The following is a 25,670-nucleotide window of genomic DNA, read 5'->3' as shown; positions in this document are numbered from 1 at the left end:
CAGGTACACACACACCGTGTCACAGGTACACACACACCATGTCACAGGTACACACACCATGTCACAGGTACACACAATGTCACAGGTACACACACACACCATGTCACAGGTACACACACACCATGTCACAGGTACACACAATGTCACAGGTACACACACATGTGACACACACCTAAAAGTGTAAGCATCATAAACAGATTATTTTGTGACATAATCCAAAATCCCACGGAGGAATCCCATTGGCCCAGGGAGATGGTGCCTTCAGGGACCAGCAGCTGTCCCTCCATGTGTGTGAATGCTTCCTGTTGCAGGTGAGCTGCAGCGGTGCCGCGCCTCCTCCGGGCTGAGCAGAGCTGCAGAGCGCTGCGTCAGCGTGCTGCTCTCACTGCTGCCTGCCTCTGACCACACACACAGGTACTGCCAACAGGTGTGTGTGGGGGTGCACTGGTGTCACACAGGGGCATCACATCCACGCCGTTTGGTTTATGGGGGTTTAAAGGGAACGCCACACAAAGGGCCCTTAATTATTATTTAGTTTCCCATGATGAGTCTCACCTGTTCTCGTGTTTCCCTCCAAACAAATGCACCTCTCTCACTTTGGCTGTTGCCATGACATGATGCAAATCTCTCTCTCTCACACACACACACACACACACACACACACACACACACACACACACACACACACACACACACACTAAATCCTTCCTGTGTTGCAGTTCGATCTTCTGCAGTCATGACCCCGTCGGAGCGGCAGCATCCCGGCGCATCTCTGCGTGAGTTTTAAACTAACACCACACTCTGTAATGTTTATCTACTCACTCGGATGAAGAACATCCCAACATGGAGGAATCTTTCTAAATTTCTCTTTCAACAAGTTCACAGAAAGTTGTCTCTTTTCGTCACGAACGTGCAATAGTTTACAGAAACTCAGATTGTTTTGACGTGACGTGTTTACCGCTTTTAAACTTGGAGTTATCCCCATCATGCATTGAGTTTGAAGTGATTATCCTCCATGCACACTGGAGGTATTTTCCTCCTCCTCCTCCTCCTCCTCCTCCTCCCCCCTCCCCCCTTCCTCTTCCTCCCCCCCCCCCTCTTGTGAACCATATGATGTATGAAGTGTGTGTGTTTTCTCCAGGTGGGTCAGCAGGTGATGTGTTCAGGTGTCTCCACAGACGCTGGCATCACATGACCTCCAGAGTCCTGCTGACGTGGCAAGTTTTCATTTTACTTTAATTTAGTCTCTAATCACATTTAGTCTCTGATCACATTTAGTCTCTCTCTAATCACATTTAGTCTCTCTCTGATCACATTTAGTCTCTAATCACATTTAGTCTCTAATCACATTTAGTCTAATCACATTTAGTCTCTAATCACATTTAGTCTCTAATCACATTTAGTCTCTGATCACATTTAGTCTCTAATCACATTTAGTCTCTAATCACATTTAGTCTCTCTCTAATCACATTTAGTCTCTAATCACATTTAGTCTCTAATCACATTTAGTCTCTAATCACATTTAGTCTCTCTCTAATCACATTTAGTCTCTAATCACATTTAGTCTCTAATCACATTTAGTCTCTAATCACATTTAGTCTCTAATCACATTTAGTCTCTGATCACATTTAGTCTCTAATCACATTTAGTCTCTGATCACATTTAGTCTCTAATCACATTTAGTCTCTGATCACATTTAGTCTCTAATCACATTTAGTCTCTAATCACATGTAGTCTCTAATCACATTTAGTCTCTGATCACATTTAGTCTCTAATCACATTTAGCCTCTAATCACATTTAGTCTCTAATCACATTTAGCCTCTCTCTAATCACATTTAGTCTCTGATCACATTTAGTCTCTAATCACATTTAGCCTCTAATCACATTTAGCCTCTAATCACATGTAGTCTCTAATCACATTTAGTCTCTAATCACATTTAGTCTCTCTCTAATCACATTTAGTCTCTAATCACATTTAGTCTCTAATCACATTTAGTCTCTAATCACATTTAGTCTCTAATCACATTTAGTCTCTGATCACATTTAGTCTCTCTCTAATCACATTTAGTCTCTGATCACATTTAGTCTCTAATCACATTTAGTCTCTAATCACATTTAGTCTCTAATCACATGTAGTCTCTGATCACATTTAGTCTCTAATCACATTTAGCCTCTAATCACATTTAGCCTCTAATCACATTTAGTCTCTAATCACATTTAGCCTCTCTCTAATCACATTTAGTCTCTGATCACATTTAGTCTCTGATCACATTTAGTCTCTAATCACATTTAGCCTCTAATCACATTTAGCCTCTAATCACATGTAGTCTCTAATCACATTTAGTCTCTAATCACATTTAGTCTCTGATCACATTTAGTCTCTAATCACATTTAGTCTCTCTCTAATCACATTTAGTCTCTAATCACATTTAGCCTCTAATCACATTTAGTCTATGATCACATTTAGTCTCTCTCTAATCACATATAGTCTCTAATCACATTTAGCCTCTAATCACATTTAGTCTCTAATCACATTTAGTCTCTAATCACATTTAGCCTCTCTCTAATCACATATAGTCTCTAATCACATTTAGCCTCTAATCACATTTAGCCTCTCTCTAATCACATTTAGCCTCTAATCACATTTAGTCTATGATCACATTTAGCCTCTAATCACATTTAGCCTCTCTCTAATCACATTTAGCCTCTAATCACAGTTAGTCTCTGATCACATATAGTCTCTAATCACATTTAGCCTCTAATCACATTTGGCCTCTAATCACATTTGGCCTCTAATCACATTTAGCCTCTAATCACATTTAGTCTCTAATCACATTTAGCCTCTCTCTAATCACATTTAGCCTCTAATCACATATAGTCTCTAATCACATATAGTCTCTGATCACATATAGTCTCTGATCACATTTAGTCTCTGATCACATTTAGTCTCTGATCACATTTAGTCTCTCTCTAATCACATTTAGTCTCCAATCACATTTAGTCTCTAATCACATTTAGTCTCTAATCACATTTAGCCTCTAATCACATATAGTCTCTAATCACATTTAGTCTCTAATCACATTTAGTCTCTCTCTAATCACATTTAGCCTCTAATCACATTTAGTCTCTAATCACATATAGTCTCTAATCACATTTAGTCTCTCTCTAATCACATTTAGTCTCTGATCACATTTAGCCTCTAATCACATTTAGTCTCTAATCACATTTAGTCTCTAATCACATTTAGTCTCTAATCACATTTAGTCTCTGATCACATTTAGCCTCTGATCACATTTAGCCTCTCTCTAATCACATTTAGCCTCTAATCACATTTAGTCTCTAATCACATTTAGTCTCTAATCACATTTAGCCTCTCTCTAATCACATTTAGCCTCTAATCACATTTAGCCTCTCTCTAATCACATTTAGCCTCTAATCACATTTAGTCTCTAATCACATTTAGTCTCTAATCACATTTAGTCTCTGATCACATTTAGTCTCTAATCACATTTAGTCTCTAATCACATTTAGTCTCTAATCACATTTAGCCTCTAATCACATTTAGTCCTCTGATCACATTTAGTCTCTGATCACATTTAGTCCTCTAATCACATTTAGTCTCTGATCACATTTAGTCTCTACATTTAGTCTCTAATACCATTTTTACTTAGTCCTCTAATCACATTTAGTCTTCTAATCCCATTTAGTCTCTAATCACATTTAGTCTCTAATCACATATAGTCCCTCTAATCACATATAGTCTCTAATCACATATAGTCTCTAATCACATTTAGTCTCTGATCACATTTAGTCTCTCTCTAATCACATTTAGCCTCTAATCAACATTTAGTCCTCTGATCACATTTAGTCCTCTAATCACATTAGTCTCTAATCACATTTAGCCTCTAATCACATTTAGTCTCTGATCACATTTAAGTCTCTAATCACATTAGTCTCTGATCACATTTAGTTCTCTAATCACATTTAGTCTCTCTCTAATCACATTTAGTCTCTAATCACATTTAGGCCTCTAATCAACATTTAGTCTCTAATCACATTTAGTCTCTAATCACATTTAGTCTCTAATCACATTTAGCCTCTCTCTAATCACATATAGCCTCTAATCACATTTAGTCTATGATCACATTTAGCCTCTCTCTAATCACATTTAGTCTCTCATCACATTTAGCCTCTAATCACATATAGTCTCTAATCACATATAGTCTCTGATCACATTTAGTCTCTCTCTAATCACATTTAGTCTCCAATCACATTTAGTCTCTGATCACATTTAGCCTCTCTCTAATCACATTTAGCCTCTAATCACATTTAGTCTCTAATCACATATAGTCTCTAATCACATTTAATCTATCTCTAATCACATTTAGTCTCTGATCACATTTAGTCTCTAATCACATTTAGTCTCTCTCTAATCACATTTAGCCTCTAATCACATTTAGTCTCTAATCACATATAGTCTCTAATCACATTTAGTCTCTAATCACATTTAGTCTCTCTCTAATCACATTTAGCCTCTAATCACATTTAGTCTCTAATCACATATAGTCTCTAATCACATTTAATCTATCTCTAATCACATTTAGTCTCTGATCACATTTAGCCTCTAATCACATTTAGTCTCTAAATCACAATATAGTCCCTCTAATCACATTTAGTCTCTCTCTAATCACATTTAGTCTCTGATCACATTTAGCCTCTAATCACATTTAGCCTCTCTCTAATCACATTTAGCCTCTCTCTAATCACATTTAGTCTCTCTCTAATCACATTTAGCCTCTAATCACATTTAGTCTCTGATCACATTTAGTCTCTGATCACATTTAGTCTCTAATCACATTTACCCTCTCTCTAATCACATTTAGCCTCTAATCACATTTAGTCTCTAATCACATTTAGTCTCTAATCACATTTAGTCTCTAATCACATTTAGTCTCTAATCACATTTAGTCTCTGATCACATTTAGCCTCTAATCACATTTAGTCTCTAATCACATATAGTCTCTGATCACATTAGCCTCTAATCACATTTAGTCTCTCTCTAATCACATTTAGTCTCTAATCACATTTAGCCTCTAATCACATTTAGTCTCTAATCACATTTAGTCTCTGATCACATTTAGTCTCTAATCACATTTAGTCTCTGATCACATTTAGCCTCTGATCACATTTAGCCTCTAATCACATTTAGTCTCTAATCACATTAGTCGCTGATCACATTTAGGAGCTTCTAAATCACATTTAGAGTCTCCTGATCACATTTAGAGGCTCTAATCACAGTTATTCTCTAATCACATTAGTTAGCCTCTGAATCACATTTAGTCTCTCTTCTAATCACATTTAGTCCTCTGAATCACATTTAGTCTCTCTCTAATCACATTTAGTCTCCTGATCACAGTTTAGTCTCTAATCACATTAGGTCTCTCTGATCACATTTAGTAGGCTATAATCACATTTAGTCCTCTAATCACATTTAGTCCTCTGATCAACATTTAGCCTCTAATCACATTGAGTCTCTAATCACATTTAGTCCTCTGATCACATTTATCTCTGATCACATTGAGCCTCTGATCTACATTAGTCTTCTGATTACATTTCGTGCTCGTCTCTAATCACATTTAGTCCCCCTCTGATCACATTTAGATCTCTGATCACATTTAGTCCTCTGATCACATTTAGCCTCTCCTAATCACATTTAAGCTCTATCACATTTAGTCTCTAATCACATTTAGTCTCTGATCACATTTAGTCTCTAATCACATTTAGCCTCTCTCTAATCACATTTAGCCTCTAATCACATTTAGTCTCTAATCACATTTAGTCTCTAATCACATTTAGTCTCTGATCACATTTAGCCTCTAATCACATTTAGTCTCTAATCACATATAGTCTCTGATCACATTTAGCCTCTAATCACATTTAGTCTCTCTCTAATCACATTTAGTCTCTATTCACATTTAGCCTCTAATCACATTTAGTCTCTAATCACATTTAGTCTCTGATCACATTTAGTCTCTCTCTAATCACATTTAGTCTCTAATCACATTTAGTCTCTGATCACATTTAGTCTCTAATCACATTTAGTCTCTAATCACATTTAGTCTCTAATCACATTTAGCCTCTAATCACATTTAGTCTCTGATCACATTTAGTCTCTGATCACATTTAGTCTCTAATCACATTTAGTCTCTGATCACATTTAGTCTCTAATCACATTTAGTCTCTAATCACATTTAGTCTCTAATCACATTTAGTCTCTAATCACATTTAGTCTCTAATCACATTTAGTCTCTAATCACATTTAGTCTCTAATCACATATAGTCTCTAATCACATATAGTCTCTAATCACATATAGTCTCTAATCACATTTAGTCTCTGATCACATTTAGTCTCTCTCTAATCACATTTAGCCTCTAATCACATTTAGTCTCTGATCACATTTAGTCTCTAATCACATTTAGTCTCTAATCACATTTAGCCTCTAATCACATTTAGTCTCTGATCACATTTAGTCTCTAATCACATTTAGTCTCTGATCACATTTAGTCTCTAATCACATTTAGTCTCTCTCTAATCACATTTAGTCTCTAATCACATTTAGCCTCTAATCACATTTAGTCTCTAATCACATTTAGTCTCTAATCACATTTAGTCTCTAATCACATTTAGCCTCTCTCTAATCACATATAGCCTCTAATCACATTTAGTCTATGATCACATTTAGCCTCTCTCTAATCACATTTAGTCTCTCATCACATTTAGCCTCTAATCACATATAGTCTCTAATCACATATAGTCTCTGATCACATTTAGTCTCTCTCTAATCACATTTAGTCTCCAATCACATTTAGTCTCTGATCACATTTAGCCTCTCTCTAATCACATTTAGCCTCTAATCACATTTAGTCTCTAATCACATATAGTCTCTAATCACATTTAATCTATCTCTAATCACATTTAGTCTCTGATCACATTTAGTCTCTAATCACATTTAGTCTCTCTCTAATCACATTTAGCCTCTAATCACATTTAGCCTCTAATCACATATAGTCTCTGATCACATTTAGTCTCTAATCACATTTAGTCTCTCTCTAATCACATTTAGTCTCTAATCACATTTAGTCTCTAATCACATATAGTCTCTAATCACATTTAGTCTCTAATCACATTTAGTCTCTCTCTAATCACATTTAGCCTCTAATCACATTTAGTCTCTAATCACATATAGTCTCTAATCACATTTAATCTATCTCTAATCACATTTAGTCTCTGATCACATTTAGCCTCTAATCACATTTAGTCTCTAATCACATATAGTCTCTAATCACATTTAGTCTCTCTCTAATCACATTTAGTCTCTGATCACATTTAGCCTCTAATCACATTTAGCCTCTCTCTAATCACATTTAGCCTCTCTCTAATCACATTTAGTCTCTCTCTAATCACATTTAGCCTCTAATCACATTTAGTCTCTGATCACATTTAGTCTCTGATCACATTTAGTCTTTAATCACATTTACCCTCTCTCTAATCACATTTAGCCTCTAATCACATTTAGTCTCTAATCACATTTAGTCTCTAATCACATTTAGTCTCTAATCACATTTAGTCTCTAATCACATTTAGTCTCTGATCACATTTAGCCTCTAATCACATTTAGTCTCTAATCACATATAGTCTCTGATCACATTTAGCCTCTAATCACATTTAGTCTCTCTCTAATCACATTTAGTCTCTAATCACATTTAGCCTCTAATCACATTTAGTCTCTAATCACATTTAGTCTCTGATCACATTTAGTCTCTAATCACATTTAGTCTCTGATCACATTTAGCCTCTGATCACATTTAGCCTCTAATCACATTTAGTCTCTAATCACATTTAGTCTCTGATCACATTTAGTCTCTAATCACATTTAGTCTCTGATCACATTTAGTCTCTAATCACATTTAGTCTCTAATCACATTTAGCCTCTGATCACATTTAGTCTCTCTCTAATCACATTTAGTCTCTGATCACATTTAGTCTCTCTCTAATCACATTTAGTCTCTGATCACATTTAGTCTCTAATCACATTTAGTCTCTGATCACATTTAGTCTCTAATCACATTTAGTCTCTAATCACATTTAGTCTCTGATCACATTAGCCTCTAATCACATTTAGTCTCTAATCACATTTAGTCTCTGATCACATTTAGTCTCTGATCACATTTAGCCTCTGATCACATTTAGTCTCTGATTACATTTAGTCTCTCTCTAATCACATTTAGTCTCTGATCACATTTAGTCTCTGATCACATTTAGTCTCTGATCACATTTAGTCTCTCTCTAATCACATTTAGTCTCTGATCACATTTAGTCTCTGATCACATTTAGTCTCTCTCTAATCACATTTAGTCTCTGATCACATTTAGTCTCTGATCACATTTAGTCTCTGATCACATTTAGTCTCTAATCACATTTAGTCTCTAATCACATTTAGCCTCTAATCACATTTAGCCTCTGATCACATTTAGTCTCTGATCACATTTAGTCTCTAATCACATTTAGTCTCTCTCTAATCACATTTATTCTCTAATCACATTTAGTCTCTAATCACATTTAGTCTCTAATCACATTTAGACTCATATCACATTTAGTCTCTAATCACATTTAGTCTCTAATCACATTTAGTCTCTAATCACATTTAGCCTCTAATCACATTTAGTCTCTAATCACATTTAGTCTCTCTCTGATCACATTTAGTCTCTAATCACATTTAGTCTCTAATCACATTTAGTCTCTAATCACATTTAGACTCATATCACATTTAGTCTCTAATCACATTTAGTCTCTCATCACATTTAGCCTCTCTCTAATCACATTTAGTCTCTAATCATATTTAGTCTCTAATCACATTTAGTCTCTAATCACATTTAGTCTCTCATCACATTTAGTCTCTCTCTAATCACATTTAGCCTCTAATCACATTTAGTCTCTCTCTAATCACATTTAGTCTCTCTCTAATCACATTTAGCCTCTAATCACATTTAGTCTCTAATCACATTTAGTCTCTAATCACATTTAGTCTCTAATCACATTTAGTCTCTAATCACATTTAGTCTCTAATCACATTTAGTCTCTCTCTGATCACATTTAGTCTCTAATCACATTTAGCCTCTAATCACATTTAGTCTCTCTCTAATCACATTTAGTCTCTCTCTAATCACATTTAGCCTCTAATCACATTTAGTCTCTAATCACATTTAGTCTCTCTCTGATCACATTTAGCCTCTAATCACATTTAGTCTCTAATCACATTTAGTCTCTAATCACATTTAGCCTCTAATCACATTTAGTCTCTAATCACATTTAGTCTCTAATCACATTTAGTCTCTCTCTGATCACATTTAGTCTCTAATCACATTTAGTCTCTAATCACATTTAGTCTCTGATCACATTTAGTCTCTGATCACATTTAGTCTCTAATCACATTTAGTCTCTAATCACATTTAGTCTCTGATCACATTTAGTCTCTAATCACATTTAGTCTCTGATCACATTTAGTCTCTGATCACATTTAGCCTCTAATCACATTTAGTCTCTGATCACATTTAGTCTCTGATCACATTTAGTCTCTAATCACATTTAGTCTCTAATCACATTTAGTCTCTAATCACATTTAGCCTCTAATCACATATAGTCTCTGATCACATTTAGCCTCTAATCACATTTAGTCTCTGATCACATTTAGTCTCTAATCACATTTAGTCTCTGATCACATTTAGTCTCTGATCACATTTAGTCTCTAATCACATTTAGTCTCTAATCACATTTAGTCTCTAATCACATTTAGTCTCTAATCACATTTAGTCTCTAATCACATTTAGTCTCTGATTACATTTAGTCTCTAATCACATTTAGTCTCTAATCACATTTAGTCTCTGATTACATTTAGTCTCTGATTACATTTAGTCTCTAATCACATCACTCTAACAGAAGTTGTCTTTGCTCACGGTGTTGAGTAAACTAAGTACTTAAATACAAATGATTTGACGTACTTTACTTTGGCAGCATCGGGTCAATCCAGATCCAACAAGACGTTTACTTGTTTGTTGAAGCTGTTGTTGTTGTTGTTGTTGTTTCTCCTGCAGGTCTCCTCTCAGACTCCTCCTGGTTCTCCTCCCTCTGCTCCTCCTCTTCAGTACGTGTTAAACCTGATCAGATACCTCTCTCTCAGCTTCACCTTTGCTCCGTCTTACGGCCATCACTGTTGAACACCTGAACTTTACTGTTCATAGCCTCTCCTTACACTATTTCTATTCTATTTATTTGCACTATTGTATCTGTGTTGCTCTGTTGGAGGAGCCTCAGGTCTTCATGGTCATAACGCCACTCTGCACACATGACGATGAAAGCCTTGAACCATCCCGATCATTCAATCTGAATAAGAGGAGTGAGATATTCAAATGAGATGTTGTTTTGGTATCTTCTCTCTCCTCCAGCTGTTTGGTTCTTCACCCCAGCGGCTCTCATCTCCCTCCTCCCAGCTGTGAGCCTCGCGCAGTGGACCGAGGTCTCTGAAGCCCCGCCCATCTTCTCCTCCCCCCCAGCATCAGAGGAGGAGGAGGAGGTGATGGAGGAGAAGGAGGTGATGGAGGAGAAGGAGGTGATGGAGGAGAAGGAGTTGATGGAGGAGAAGGAGGTGATGATGATGGAGAAGGAGGTGATCATGGAGGTGCAGCCGCTCCACATCCGCCCGGCAACAGGAGCAGGAGAGCAGGTGAGATCTTTAAAGCAAAGTTGTCCAAAATTATTAAAAGTTGCCTAAAAAAAAATTAAGTAGACAAAAAATGATTAAGAGTTTCCTACCTTTTAAAAAGAGTTGCCCAAAACAAACTAAAAGTTGCCTAAATGTTTTTAAAGTTGACTATGTAAGTCATGCAGATCTAGATCCCGCCGCGTCGGGCTCCTGATCCGCCTGTCGGTGTTATTTTCCCCATAATGACCCCGTCGCTGCTCGTTGTCCCGCTCATCACACGGCCACATTCTCCACAAAGTAACGACATGACTCCCAATATTAACTGAAATGCTTTTATGGATTTAGAAAATGTTTTTATTGATTTAAAAAATAGTTGTATTGATTTAAATTGACATGCATCCGCTAAGAAAAATAGTCCCTAATTACCGTTTGAAAAACGTAGCAACTGCAGGAAGGCGGAGCTTTTTGATTACAGATTTGAAAACATTGTTGCTTGCTTTTAAAAGTAGCACAAGTCATGATGTCAAACCTTGGGAAGTATCTAGATATCCCTGGCACTTTTTTCCCCCCAGGAGAGAACCACCTCTCAGCAGGCACTAAAAATGGGGGTAAAAGTTCCCGGCACTAAGTACTCTTTTCGGTGTGAACGCGACATCAGGGGTACGAACGGAACTAAAGGGGGAAAAGTACTCTTGACAGCGGTCTGTCTGTTCTGGATTAACAACGTGTCACGTGTTCTGAATTGACCAATCAGAATTGAGTATTCAACTAAGCCATGTAATAAACATTATTAAAAGTTGCCTAAAACATATTTAATAAATAATAGAAGTAATTAAAATAAAGACGCCTTGTTTCTAACACTATACAAAAAAGCCTGAACTACATAAAATACTGATGCAAAGGCTTTAAATCACACGTCTAAAGGCCTGTAGGCGACTTAATGATTCCTTTGAACAGCGGTTTGATGTTTGCCAATATCGGTATCAAAAAGAATGCATTCATAGTAGACTTAAATTATTCAAAGTTGCCTACATTATTTGTTTACAAGTAGCCTATGTTCCTTTCTTAAGTTGCCTAAACAAATTAAAACTTTGCCCACATTTTTTTAAGTTGCCAAAAGTTTGTTCCCCAGCAGGAGGCGCTGCAGCAAATGAAAAGTTGTCTTAAAATGTAAAGGTTTTACTTTTAATCATTTTGAAGCAGCTTTGAGTTGCTTTAAGTCTACTTGTACACCATACTTTTCTAATAGAAGTGCTCCTCTGTGCTCCCCGGCAGGAGGGGCTGCAGCGTCTGGAGCTCAGTGTGACTGCTCTGTGGGAGCGAGTCGAGACGGGGGGTGAGCAGGAGGAGCAGCGGCACAGGGAGGTGATGAGACTTTACTCTGACCTCCAGCAGCTGATCTCAGGTCAGAGGGGCGGGGCTCTGAGCGTCCTGATGGAGCAGCAGCTGGAGAGCATGAGGGCGGAGCTGAAGGAGCAGAGGAGCCAATCACAGGTACTCTTGATACATCTAGATACATCACACGGGTACTCTAGATGCATCACACGGGTACTCCAGATACATCACACGGGTACTCCAGATACATCACACGGGTACTCCAGATACATCACACGGGTACTCCAGATGCATCACACGGGTACTCCAGATACATCACACGGGTACTCCAGATACATCACACGGGTACTCCAGATGCATCACACGGGTACTCCAGATGCATCACACGGGTACTCCAGATGCATCACACGGGTACTCCAGATACATCACACGGGTACTCCAGATGCATCACACGGGTACTCCAGATGCATCACACGGGTACTCCAGATGCATCACACGGGTACTCCAGATACATCACACGGGTACTCCAGATACATCACACGGGTACTCCAGATACATCACACGGGTACTCTAGATACATCACACGGGTACTCCAGATACATCACACGGGTACTCCAGATGCATCACACGGGTACTCCAGATGCATCACACGGGTACTCCAGATGCATCCCACGGGTACTCTAGATGCATCACACGGGTACTCTAGATGCATCACACGGGTACTCCAGATGCATGACACGGGTACTCCAGATACATCACACGGGTACTCCAGATGCATCACACGGGTACTCCAGATGCATCACACGGGTACTCCAGATGCATCACACGGGTACTCCAGATGCATCACACGGGTACTCCAGATACATCACACGGGTACTCCAGATACATCACACGGGTACTCTAGATGCATCACACAGGGTACTCCAGATGCATCACACGGGTACTCTAGATGCATCACACGGGTACTCCAGATGCATCACACGGGTACTCCAGATGCATCACACGGGTACTCCAGATGCATCACACGGGTACTCCAGATACATCACACGGGTACTCCAGATGCATCACACGGGTACTCCAGAATGCATCACACGGGTACTCCAGATGCATCACACGGGTACTCCAGATGCATGACACGGGTACTCCAGATACATCACACGGGTACTCCAGATGCATCACACGGGGTACTCTAGATGCATCACACGGGTACTCCAGATGCAATCACACGGGTACTCCAGATGCATCACACGGGTACTCCAGATGCATCACACGGGTACTCCAGATGCATCACACGGGTACTCCAGATGCATCACACGGGTACTCCAGATGCATCACACGGGTACTCTAGATGCATCACACGGGTACTCTAGATGCATCACACGGGTACTCCAGATGCATCACACGGGTACTCCAGATGCATCACACGGGTACTCCAGATGCATCACACGGGTACTCTAGATGCATCACACGGGTACTCCAGATGCATGACACGGGTACTCCAGATACATCACACGGGTACTCCAGATGCATCACACGGGTACTCCAGATGCATCACACGGGTACTCTAGATGCATCACACGGGTACTCCAGATGCATCACACGGGTACTCTAGATGCATCACACGGGTACTCCAGATGCATCACACGGGTACTCCAGATGCATCACACGGGTACTCCAGATGCATCACACGGGTACTCCAGATACATCACACGGGTACTCTAGATGCATCACACGGGTACTCTAGATGCATCACACGGGTACTCCAGATGCATGACACGGGTACTCCAGATACATCACACGGGTACTCCAGATGCATCACACGGGTACTCCAGATGCATCACACGGGTACTCTAGATGCATCACACGGGTACTCCAGATGCATGACACGGGTACTCCAGATACATCACACGGGTACTCCAGATGCATCACACGGGTACTCCAGATGCATCACACGGGTACTCTAGATGCATCACACGGGTACTCTAGATGCATCACACGGGTACTCCAGATGCATCACACGGGTACTCCAGATGCATCACACGGGTACTCCAGATGCATCACACGGGTACTCCAGATGCATCACACGGGTACTCCAGATGCATCACACGGGTACTCCAGATGCATCACACGGGTACTCGCTCCGGTTATAGATGCATCACACGGGTACTCTAGATGCATCACACGGGTACTCCAGATGCATCACACGGGTACTCCAGATGCATCACACGGGTACTCCAGATGCATCACACGGGTACTCCAGATGCATCACACGGGTACTCCAGATGCATGACACGGGTACTCCAGATACGTCACACGGGTACTCTAGATGCGTCACACGGGTACTCTAGATGCGTCACACGGGTACTCTAGATGCATCACACGGGTACTCCAGATGCACTCACATCACACGGGTACTCCAGATACATCACACGGGTACTCCAGATGCATCACACGGGTACTCCAGATGCATCACACGTGTACTCCAGATGCATCACACGGGTACTCCAGATGCATCACACGGGTACTCCAGATGCATCACACGGGTACTCAGATGCATCACACGGGTACTCCAGATGCATCACACGGGTACTCCAGATGCATCACACGGGTTACTCCAGATGCATCACACGGGTACTCCAGGATGCATCACACGGGTACTCCAGATACATCACACGGGTACTCCAGATGCATCACACGGGTACTCCAGATACATCACACGGGTACTCCAGATACATCAACGGGTACTCCGAGGCATTCACTGGGTACTCCAGATGCATCACACGGGTACTCCAGATGCCATCACACGGGTACTCCAGATGCATCACACGGGGTACTCCAGATGCATCACACGGGTACTCCAGATGCATCACACGGGTACTCCAGATGCATCACACGGGTACTCCAGATGCATCACACGGGTACTCCAGATGCATCACACGGGTACTCCAGATGCATCACACGGGTACTCCAGATGCATCACACGGGTACTCCAGATGCATCACACGGGTACTCCAGATGCATCACACGGGTACTCCAGATGCCATCACACGGGTACTCCAGATGCATCACACGGGTACTCCAGATGCATCACACGGGTACTCCAGATGCATCACACGGGTACTCCAGATGCATCACACGGGTACTCCAGATGCATCACACGGGTACTCCAGATGCATCACACGGGTACTCCAGATACATCACACGGGTACTCCAGATACATCACACGGGTACTCCAGATACATCACACGGGTACTCCAGATACATCACACGGGTACTCCAGATGCATCACACGGGTACTCTAGATGCATCACACGGGTACTCCAGATGCATCACACGGGTACTCCAGATGCATCACACGGGTACTCCAGATGCATCACACGGGTACTCCAGATGCATCACACGGGTACTCCAGATGCATCACACGGGTACTCTAGATGCATCACACGGGTACTCCAGATGCATCACACGGGTACTCTAGATACATCACACGGGTACTTTAGTCTGTTTATACATATAATCACAACCGAGCAGAACCAATCAGAGCAGACTGGACTCTGGTTTCAGACGGAGGGTGAAAAGAGGTGCAGCAGCACAGACCATGGAGACATGTCCCAGTAGAGACCCTACATACTGATATGAACACCCTGAGCAGAATAGAGCCCCTCTCTCTGTTAAGATGCGAGGGAGTTTCAGACCCCCAGACTCATTGACAAACATGCTGGTGTGATGCTGCTGCTCCTTCAGTTACTTAGTTGGTGTTGATTTGTGACGTTTAAGTGCTTTAAAGCATTGGTTCAGATTCACACAGTGACACAGAACAGGGTGAGACAGACCCACTCACAGGGTGAGACAGACCCACTCACAGGGGGGTGAGACAGACCCACACACAGGGTGAGACAGACCCTCACAGGGGGGTGAGACAGACCCTCACAGGGGGGTGAGACAGACCCTCACAGGGGGGTGAGACAGACCCTCACAGGGGGGTGAGACAGACCCTCACAGGGGGGTGAGACAGACCCTCACAGGGGGGTGAGACAGACCCTCACAGGGGGGTGAGACAGACCCACACACAGGGTGAGACAGACTCACAGGGGGGTGAGACAGACCCACCCACAGGGTGAGACAGACCCACCCACAGGGTGAGACAGACCCACCCACAGGGTGAGACAGACCCACCCACAGGGTGAGACAGACCCACCCACAGGGTGAGACAGACCCACCCACAGGGTGAGACAGACCCACCCACAGGGTGAGACAGACTCACAGGGGGGTGAGACAGACCCACTCACAGGGTGAGACAGACCCACTCACAGGGGGGTGAGACAGACCCACACACAGGGTGAGACAGACCCACTCACAGGGTGAGACAGACCCACTCACAGGGTGAGACAGACCCACTCACAGGGTGAGACAGACCCACTCACAGGGTGAGACAGACCCACTCACAGGGTGAGACAGACTCACAGGGGGGTGAGACAGACCCACACACAGGGTGAGACAGACCCACAGGGGGGTGAGACAGACCCACCCACAGGGTGAGACAGACCCACCCACAGGGTGAGACAGACCCACCCACAGGGTGAGACAGACCCACCCACACACGGGTGAGACAGACCCACACACGGGTGAGACAGACCCACACACGGGTGAGACAGACTCACAGGGGGGTGAGACGGACCCACCCACAGGGTGAGACGGACCCACCCACAGGGTGAGACGGACCCACCCACAGGGTGAGACGGACCCACCCACAGGGTGAGACGGACCCACCCACAGGGTGAGACGGACCCACCCACAGGGTGAGACGGACCCACCCACAGGGTGAGACGGACCCACCCACAGGGTGAGACGGACCCACCCACAGGGTGAGACGGACCCACAGGGGGGTGAGACGGACCCACACACGGGGTGAGACGGACCCACACACGGGGTGAGACGGACCCACACACGGGGTGAGACGGACCCACACACGGGGTGAGACGGACCCACACACGGGGTGAGACGGACCCACACACAGGGGGTGAGACGGACCCACCACAGGGTGAGACGGACCCACCCACAGGGTGAGACGGACCCACCCACAGGGGGGTGAGACGGACCCACCCCACAGGGGGGTGAGACGGACCCACCCACAGGGGGGTGAGACGGACCCACCCACAGGGGGGTGAGACGGACCCACCCACAGGGGGGTGAGACGGACCCACCCACAGGGGGGTGAGACGGACCCACCCACAGGGGGGTGAGACGGACAGACCCACAGGGGGGTGAGACAGACCCACACACAGGGTGAGACAGACCCACAGACCCACAGACCCACAGACCCACAGGGTGAGACAGACCCACAGGGTGAGACAGAATCACAGCAGCAACCCCCGTCCTCAATGAGGTGGAAGTCTGGTAGCTTTTGAGAGTTGTTGGTCAGATTTGCTGAGCATGCTGGGAGTTGTAGTTCCTTCACTGTGTGTGTGTCAGCAGGAGGTGTTGCAGCAGCAGAGGGAAACGTCTCGTGTGGATCAGCTGGAGCTGCAGCTGCAGAGCCTGGCTGAACAAACAGAAGTAAACCTACACACACACACACACACACACACACACACCTGCAATAACACTGAGGAGAGATCTCATGCTGTTCAAGTTGCTGGTATTCTTATTTAGAATACTATTAATCATATTTAGGCTAGTTTTAATAAGGTTAAGCTAGTTATAAATGTTAGTGCTAGTTTTGAAGCTATTTAGGCTATTCAAATCATATTTTGACTAGATTTAAAGTTACTATGCTAGCTTTGTTGAAATTGAAGTTGAAAAGACCATTTTATCCAATTTAGACTTTTTATAATCCAATTTAGGCTAATTTCAGTTATATCTTTGCTGCTTTTTTATATTTTTTGCATCTTTTTAAAGGGGACCTATCGTGCAAAATGCACTTTGTGATGTCTTCTCTACATAAATATGTGTCCCCGGGTCAGGGGCGGACTGGGAGGAAAAAGTTGCCCGGGGATTAATTGACAGACAGGCCCACTTAATGTGCGGCATGTCTCGGCCGGCCGGCGACAAAAGTATGTAACTTAACAAAAAAACCCTGCATTTGATGTTATTCTGGAGCATTACTCATAAAGTCATCACATCACCTGAGCAGCCCTTGAGTTGCTAGAGCTAAATAGTTACAGCATATATTTAGTGATTTTAATGTTAACAGATCTTTCATGCAATAACATTTTGACCCAATTTGCCTGACTTGACGCATGGAATAAAACATGGGCGTAGGAAGCATCCTCAATGTGGGTGAGACCATTTAACAGGGGGTGTGGGCAGGTGGTGGACCTCACCTCCTCGAGGGGGGTCCGGGGGCAAGCTCCCCCGCGAAGAGATTTTTAAATGTTGAAGTTAAAAGCATCAATCTGGTGCACTTTGAGAGCAACATTAGGGACTAAATCTATGGATACATCTCTCAACACCCATATGAAACAGAACTGTAAACAGATTGACTTTTTCTTTCAACATGTATTTGAACAGCAAGTGGAGGCAAAGCGACGGCACCCAGAACAATAAGCCTGCTAGCTAACTAGCCTAAACTCAGTAACAGAATGTGAGCAGCACGTTCTGCTCCACAGCCGCGCCACCTCTGAGTCAGACGGCACTTCCCCTTTTTCTATCCTACGGGTACAGCCACTCCCCCTGAACCCCCGTTTCCCCCCCCCCTCCCCTATGTAAGCCCCTCCCTCTGAACCCAGGGCTCGCTACAATACTGTATACTGTATACACAAACTATACAAAAACGCCTTTACGCTTTGGAGCTTGTTTATCCATCTGTAAGCGACTGCCAGCTCGGTTTCTCAGTCACTCGCTCCTGATCGGTCACTGCAGTGACAGCTGCTACGGCCCTGATGTGTGAAAGTGAAACTATCTGATAGATAGAACATAGGTAGCCTATCAAAACGGCCCAGCCCAGTGGGGTGTGGGCACCCCTCCAGGGAGTGGCTGGAAAAAAAAATGTTCCGGACAATTTTTCATTTTTCCGGACAATTTTTCATGCTGTGCGTGAAAAAAAATATCACGCACAGCACCGGCCCACCGGGAAAACTCCCGGTATTCCCAATGGCCAGTCCGCCCCTGCCCCGGTGTGTCGGGGAACTCACGCAGCGTCAGGAAATAAACCCCTCCCTCTTTTCCTCCGTACCCAAATCTCTAAAAACGGGGAACAACGGAGCTGATCCAGATTTGCGTCCGATATGACGTAATATCTGAAATGTGGACCCACGGCCCAATCAGAAAGTTGCCAACAGAAACAATGCCCGACTGTTTTGGACGTAATATGGTCGGTGTTTACATTAGCATGCTAACACTCAGAGCTAACCTGTACTGGAGAGCATGTGTGTGAAGAAGCAGGAAGTAGAAAGGAACTCACCTTGTGGTATAACCGGCAAGAGAGAAAGCCTTTGAGCTCCAGACTGTTTCAGAGAGAATCCTTGATAATCCATGATATGGAGTTTCATCACGGCAGCATTTAGTTTAGACGGTAGCTGCCGGGTCCCGCATGAGCTCAGACCCTCCTCTTTAAAGCTTTATACCCAAATCAGCACTTTAGAAACAGGAAGTGAAACAGAGGGATATGAGGCGTGGCTAGAATGATCTGTTTGGTGTTTGGAGCAAAACACTTCAGACATGTTTCTATATATCTGTATTTCTATGCTATTGCCTAGAAACAGCCTGATAGGTGATCTGTAATCATATTACTCTTAACGGAAGTTTATTTATTTTGTATTTCTCCTCTCAGGAGCTGCAGTGCAGACAGGAAGCTGCTGCTGCTGCAGGTTCTCCTTCCTCAACAACACTTCCTGTTTCTCTCAGGTAACCTTCATCCCCCTCCTCTTCTCCACTTCAGTCAGCTGTAGTTTGTTCCATATTTAACACCAACAGGAGAACATAACGTCTCCTTCCTCTTCCTTCTTTATTGAATATGTTACTGTTGTGAGTGTCCTCCTCCAACATGAGAGCAGCATGCTATCAAAGGTACCCCAACTGTAGCTGTGAACATGACAGGATGTGTGATTACCTGGAAGAGCATCAGGACTGTTTGAGGCAGATGATAGCTATGTGATTAACATGATGATTCAGCCTCTATGGAGAGAGACATCAAGCATGCTCATTTCTGACGTGGAGCTAATCTGAAGTAAACATTGAATACTGCTTTCTGTTCCTCCATCTTGTGACTGTGTAACTCCCTCTCTTGATATCAGCATGTGAAGGACACTGTTCAGGAACTACTTGATGCTCTGTATGTGATGACTCCTTCCATTCTGGAGAGGATCACAGATACATGGATCCTGAGGATGAAGCTTGAGGCGGGGATCAGGGAGAGTTTTCTAACAGTTACGCTCTCACTTTAACTCTGTCTTCCTGCAGTGGGGGGGTGGACCGTCACTCCCATGATGCATTGCTGTCGGAGGTGACGCGGCTGCATGAGGCTCTGCAGGAGGTGAGGAAGCAGGTGGAGGATCTGTCGGAGCGTCAGGAGAACCAAGAACACCTGGAGAACATCCAGCAGACGGTGAGAGGCCAGACGAACCGGACCTCTCTGTTCCTGAAGCTGCTTCAAAATAAAAGCCCCTCACCAGCAAGGCTTTTATTGTGAAGCAGCAGCAGAACATTTTATTTCACACATTTACAAGAAAAAATCTAAAGTTTAAAAGATTTTTTTTTTTTTAAATACTTACATATTTACAAACTACTAATACCACCTCTCAAATGTAAGCCTCTATTTAGCTTTTTTAGGCTATACATGAGAGTAACATCTGCGTTACTTCCGGGCAAAAAGTACGGCTCCGCCCACTTTTGGGGAAAAACACAGCTGTCATTTGAACGGCGATCAATACATATTCTGAAGTTTTTGCCAATCCGATCAGAAATGTTTGAAAACTGTGGATCTTCAAAGAGCCCGATGGCCAGTCAGGAAAACAATCACATTAAATCATTGGAGATCGACGAGCGGGCTCGATATATGGTTAAATATAGCAGTAGGCGATCGATGTCATAGATAAGAGTAACATCTACGTCACTTTACGGCTACGCCCACTTTTGGGGGAAACCAACGCTGTCATTTGAACGGCGGTCGAGCCTGAAGCCACAGAGCTCTTCTTTGTCCTTTCTTCTCAGAGGAAGTTCAGAAACTCTGGATTTGTTTGAATGTTTGAGGAGCAATAAACGACCCTGCAGCTTGTTGGCGTGATAACACTATTACTTTCCGCCTCGCTCATGAGAGTAACAGCTGGAGAAATTACAGCCTCGCCTACTGATTTTAATTTAACCATATATCGAGCCCGATTCTCGATTTCAAATGATTGAATGTAATTGTTTGCCTGACTGGCCGTCGTCATCCGGCTCTTTGAAGATCAGAAAATCCACGGTTTTCAAACATTTCTGATCGGATTGGTAAAAACTTCAGAATGTGTATCGACCGCCGTTCAAATGACAGCGTTGTTTTCCTCAAAGTGGGCGGGGCCGTACTTTTCGCCCGGAAGTGACGCAGGTGTTACACTCATACATTTTTAATAATATTAAAGCTACTTTAAAAAAAATCAAACTACATTTAAGCTAATTAATGCAACCTATAATCATATTTAGGCTACAATAATTACATTTCAGTTACTTTATATCTTATTAAAGCCACTTATCATCATATTACGATTTCTTCAGTCAAATGTAGGGAATTGTTATCATGTAAAGACTACTTTTAATCTTATTTAAGCTACCCTTATAACATCTGGGCTACTCGGCTACCTATACATTGTAGTTTATATCAAACTCAAGGTACTTTTTAACCTCATTTTATCTTTTAATGTCAAACAGCAGCAGGAAATGTGTGAAATTCAAAGCCAGATACTTTTAAAATGATTTCCAATATAATGAGGTGTAATCTTCCTCCGTCAGGTTTCAGAGTTGGTCTCCGCTCAGGTCCGGGAGGAGGTCCGGGTCCTTCTGTACGGGAACCAGCTGACTGTAGGGGGCGGGGCTTCAGGAGATGACTCCGCCCCCCCGCAGCCCCTCCTCCAGTGGCTGCAGCAGCACTATGTGAGCCAGGCCGACCTGCAGGGGGCGCTGTCCTCTGTGGAGACCAGAGTCCTGCAGGACATCAGAGACCTGCAGGACATCAGAGTCCTGCAGGACATCAGCAGGGAGCAACTCGGAGAGGACGGACTGAACCAAGCTGGAACCACGGGGGGAAAAACCACCGTCACTAAGGAGGTGAGATACAGATTCAAATGGAGCTCAAATTAGAAGAATATTGGTGAGTTTTTGCTCTTTAGAAGCATTTCTGAGTAAAAAAACTCACATATTTACTCGAAAAAAATAGAAATTACTCTAAAAACTAGGTTTCAGTTTAGTGGTTTTCACGTGCTCACTCTCAGGTTTATCCAAATGCATTTAACGAGTTTCCGAACACCAACGTACGAGTCCACTACGCCACAGCCTCCCTCCCCATATATCAATAAAGACATAACAGTGAGGGTGTTGTTCTCCTGCAGGAGGTGCGTGAGATGGTGCAGGACGCGCTGAGGATCTTCTCTCAGGATCGAACCGGCCGTGCAGACTACGCCCTGGAGTCCGGAGGTGTGTTGTGTCATAATGTTACATAATACTCTGTTTAATGGGATGTAACCAGCAGCTGACTGGTACCAGGACCAACGGCACCAGACTCAGTTTCATCCCACAGGCCATCAGACTGTTGAACACCTGAGCATCCAGAACATTCATCTGGCTGCTACTCGTATATCAATATTCCAATTACTTGTATAGAGACTATTCTGCACTATTTCTGTTCTATTTGTATTGACTTGCACTTTGGTCTGTGTTATTGTGTTGCTCTGTTGGAGGAGCCTGGGATACCTCCACTGTAGATATGAACACATGACAATAAAAGCCTTGAATCTTGTTCTGACGCCGTTGTTCTGACTCTGACGGTGTTGTTCTGGCGGTGTTGTTCTGGCTGTTGTTCTGACGGCGTTGTTCCTCCTCCGCCCTGCAGGGGGCAGCATCCTCAGCTCCAGATGCTCTCAGACCTACGAGACCAAGACGGCGCTGCTCAGTCTGTTCGGACTTCCTCTCTGGTTCTTCTCCCAGAGCCCCCGCGCAGTCATACAGGTGCTTTATTTTCTTCATCTCATCACTAGCTCTCAGCTTCATCCAAATGCATTTAACCAGTTTCCTTCACATTATTAACCCTCTTCATGAGGCTCTGTAACGACATCCTGCAGTTACTCCACTAACTCCTCCTCCTCCTCCTCCTCCTCCTCCTCCTCCTCCTCCTCCTCCTCCTCCTCCTCCTCCTCCTCCTCCTCCTCCTCCTCCTCCTCCTCCTCCTCCTCCTCCTCCTCCTCCTCCTCCTCCTCCTCCTCCTCCTCCTCCTCCTCCAGCCTGATGTCCAGCCAGGTAACTGTTGGGCGTTCAGAGGCTCTTCAGGAGTCCTGGTGCTCCGCCTCTCGATGAGTGTGTCCCCGTCGTCCTTCTCTCTGGAGCACGTCCCTAGATCTCTGTCTCCCAGCGGGACGTCTAGCAGCGCCCCGAGGGACTTCAGGGTCTACGTAAGGGAGACTTTTATTAAGGGAAGGGCTGAACATTTTACAAGAAAGAAATTATTAGGAAACACTCAGAAATGTTAAAATGTAGATTAGTAAATGTCTATGTGTCTATTGGTGTTCTCAGGGTCTTCAGGACGAGGAGGAGGGGGAGGGGAAGCTGCTCGGCTCCTTCAGATACGACCAGGACGGAGAGGCTCTGCAGACGTTCCCCGTCACCGTGAGACACACTTTACTTTAAAGTACACGAACATACTGTAGCTAGGACTACTGTAACTTTAAACTCACAGTACTGTACTTTAAACTGTGTGGTCTGTTCCTCAGGAGCAGAACGGGTTCTGGTTCCAGGTGGTGGAGCTGCAGGTTCTCTCTAACTGGGGGAACCCGGAGTACACGTGTCTGTATCGCTTCAGAGTCCATGGCTCACCTGCTGACACACAGCATTAAACAACAACAACAACAACAACAACATCAACATCAGGGGAACTGCCGAGTGTTTCCTGTGGAAAACACACTCAGTTTAATGTACATATCGTTCAGATTTCACCTGTTAGCGTCTTGTCTAAGCCCCGCCTCCTTTCACCTGTTAACGACTAAGCCCCGCCTCCTTTCACCTGTTAACGTCTCGTCTAAGCCCCGCCTCCTTTCACCTGTTGTCTTGTTTCAGCCCCCGCCTCCTTTCACCTGTTAACGTCTCGTCTAAACCCCGCCTCCTTTCACCTGTTGTCTTGTTTCAGCCCCGCCTCCTTTCACCTGTTAACGTCTCGTCTAAACCCCGCCTCCTTTCACCTGTTGTCTTGTTTCAGCCCCGCCTCCTTTCACCTGTTAACGTCTCGTCTAAACCCCGCCTCCTTTCACCTGTTGTCTTGTTTCAGCCCCGCCTCCTTTCACCTGTTAACGTCTCGTCTAAACCCCGCCTCCTTTCACCTGTTGTCTTTCAGCCCCGCCTCCTTTCACCTGTTAGCGTCTTGTCTAAGCCTCGCCTCCTTTCACCTGTTAACGACTAAGCCCCGCCTCCTTTCACCTGTTAACGTCTCGTCTAAACCCCGCCTCCTTTCACCTGTTGTCTTTCAGCCCCGCCTCCTTTCACCTGTTAGCGTCTTGTCTAAGCCCCGCCTCCTTTCACCTGTTAACGACTAAGCCCCGCCTCCTTTCACCTGTTGTCTTTCAGCCCCGCCTCCTTTCACCTGTTAGCGTCTTGTCTAAGCCTCGCCTCCTTTCACCTGTTAACGACTAAGCCCCGCCTCCTTTCACCTGTTAACGTCTCGTCTAAGCCCCGCCTCCTTTCACCTGTTAGCGTCTTGTCTAAGCCCCGCCTCCTTTCACCTGTTAACGACTAAGCCCCGCCTCCTTTCACCTGTTGTCTTTCAGCCCCGCCTCCTTTCACCTGTTAGCGTCTTGTCTAAGCCTCGCCTCCTTTCACCTGTTAACGACTAAGCCCCGCCTCCTTTCACCTGTTAACGTCTCGTCTAAACCCCGCCTCCTTTCACCTGTTGTCTTTCAGCCCCGCCTCCTTTCACCTGTTAGCGTCTTGTCTAAGCCCCGCCTCCTTTCACCTGTTAACGACTAAGCCCCGCCTCCTTTCACCTGTTGTCTTTCAGCCCCGCCTCCTTTCACCTGTTAACGTCTCGTCTAAGCCCCGCCTCCTTTCACCCGTTGCCGGGCGGAACTCTAGACGCTTGGAAGATTGCTATTTTATTCTGAAATGTGTTTTGTTTGTTTTACATGCTGTAAATATGTGTGTGTTTTGTGCGCGAAACTAAATAAAGATGGGAAGTTTTTATTAAACTGTAAAAATGTCTTGTTTTTTTAAAGGAGTTTTTTAGGAGGTAACATCACTGTTGGTTTGTTTGTTTGTTTACAAGAACACAAGTCAGCTGTTTCCTTTCAGCGCTGCTTCTTCCAGACACTTTTCTAGTTCGTGAACATTTTTTCAATCTCAGATTATTTCTAAATGCAATGAAAGTCATCCTGCAGAAGCTCTGACATGCTAATGCTAACTGA

General features: G+C 43.8%; 1 protein-coding gene across 1 annotated transcript; it reads left to right on the top strand.

The window, feature by feature from the left end:
* Nucleotides 1-311: 311 nt before the first annotated feature.
* Nucleotides 312-24,847, top strand: LOC117534684 (SUN domain-containing protein 1-like; the record flags this gene model as incomplete). The annotated part of the gene is made up of 13 exons (XM_034198917.1): nucleotides 312-414; nucleotides 10,154-10,203; nucleotides 10,505-10,782; nucleotides 12,037-12,255; nucleotides 17,569-17,652; nucleotides 19,868-19,941; nucleotides 20,497-20,641; nucleotides 22,021-22,335; nucleotides 22,617-22,701; nucleotides 23,117-23,232; nucleotides 23,505-23,672; nucleotides 23,794-23,886; nucleotides 23,991-24,847. Coding segments are annotated over 13 exons (1,853 nt in total), but the record flags the coding sequence as incomplete, so codon positions are not given.
* Nucleotides 24,848-25,670: the final 823 nt, after the last annotated feature.

The sequence above is a fragment of the Gymnodraco acuticeps genome, unplaced genomic scaffold, assembly GCF_902827175.1.
Source record: "Gymnodraco acuticeps unplaced genomic scaffold, fGymAcu1.1, whole genome shotgun sequence".
Taxonomy (NCBI): Eukaryota; Metazoa; Chordata; class Actinopteri; order Perciformes; family Bathydraconidae; genus Gymnodraco; species Gymnodraco acuticeps.
Note: the sequence above shows the minus strand (reverse complement) of the source record. Positions and strands in the feature narration are given on the sequence as shown.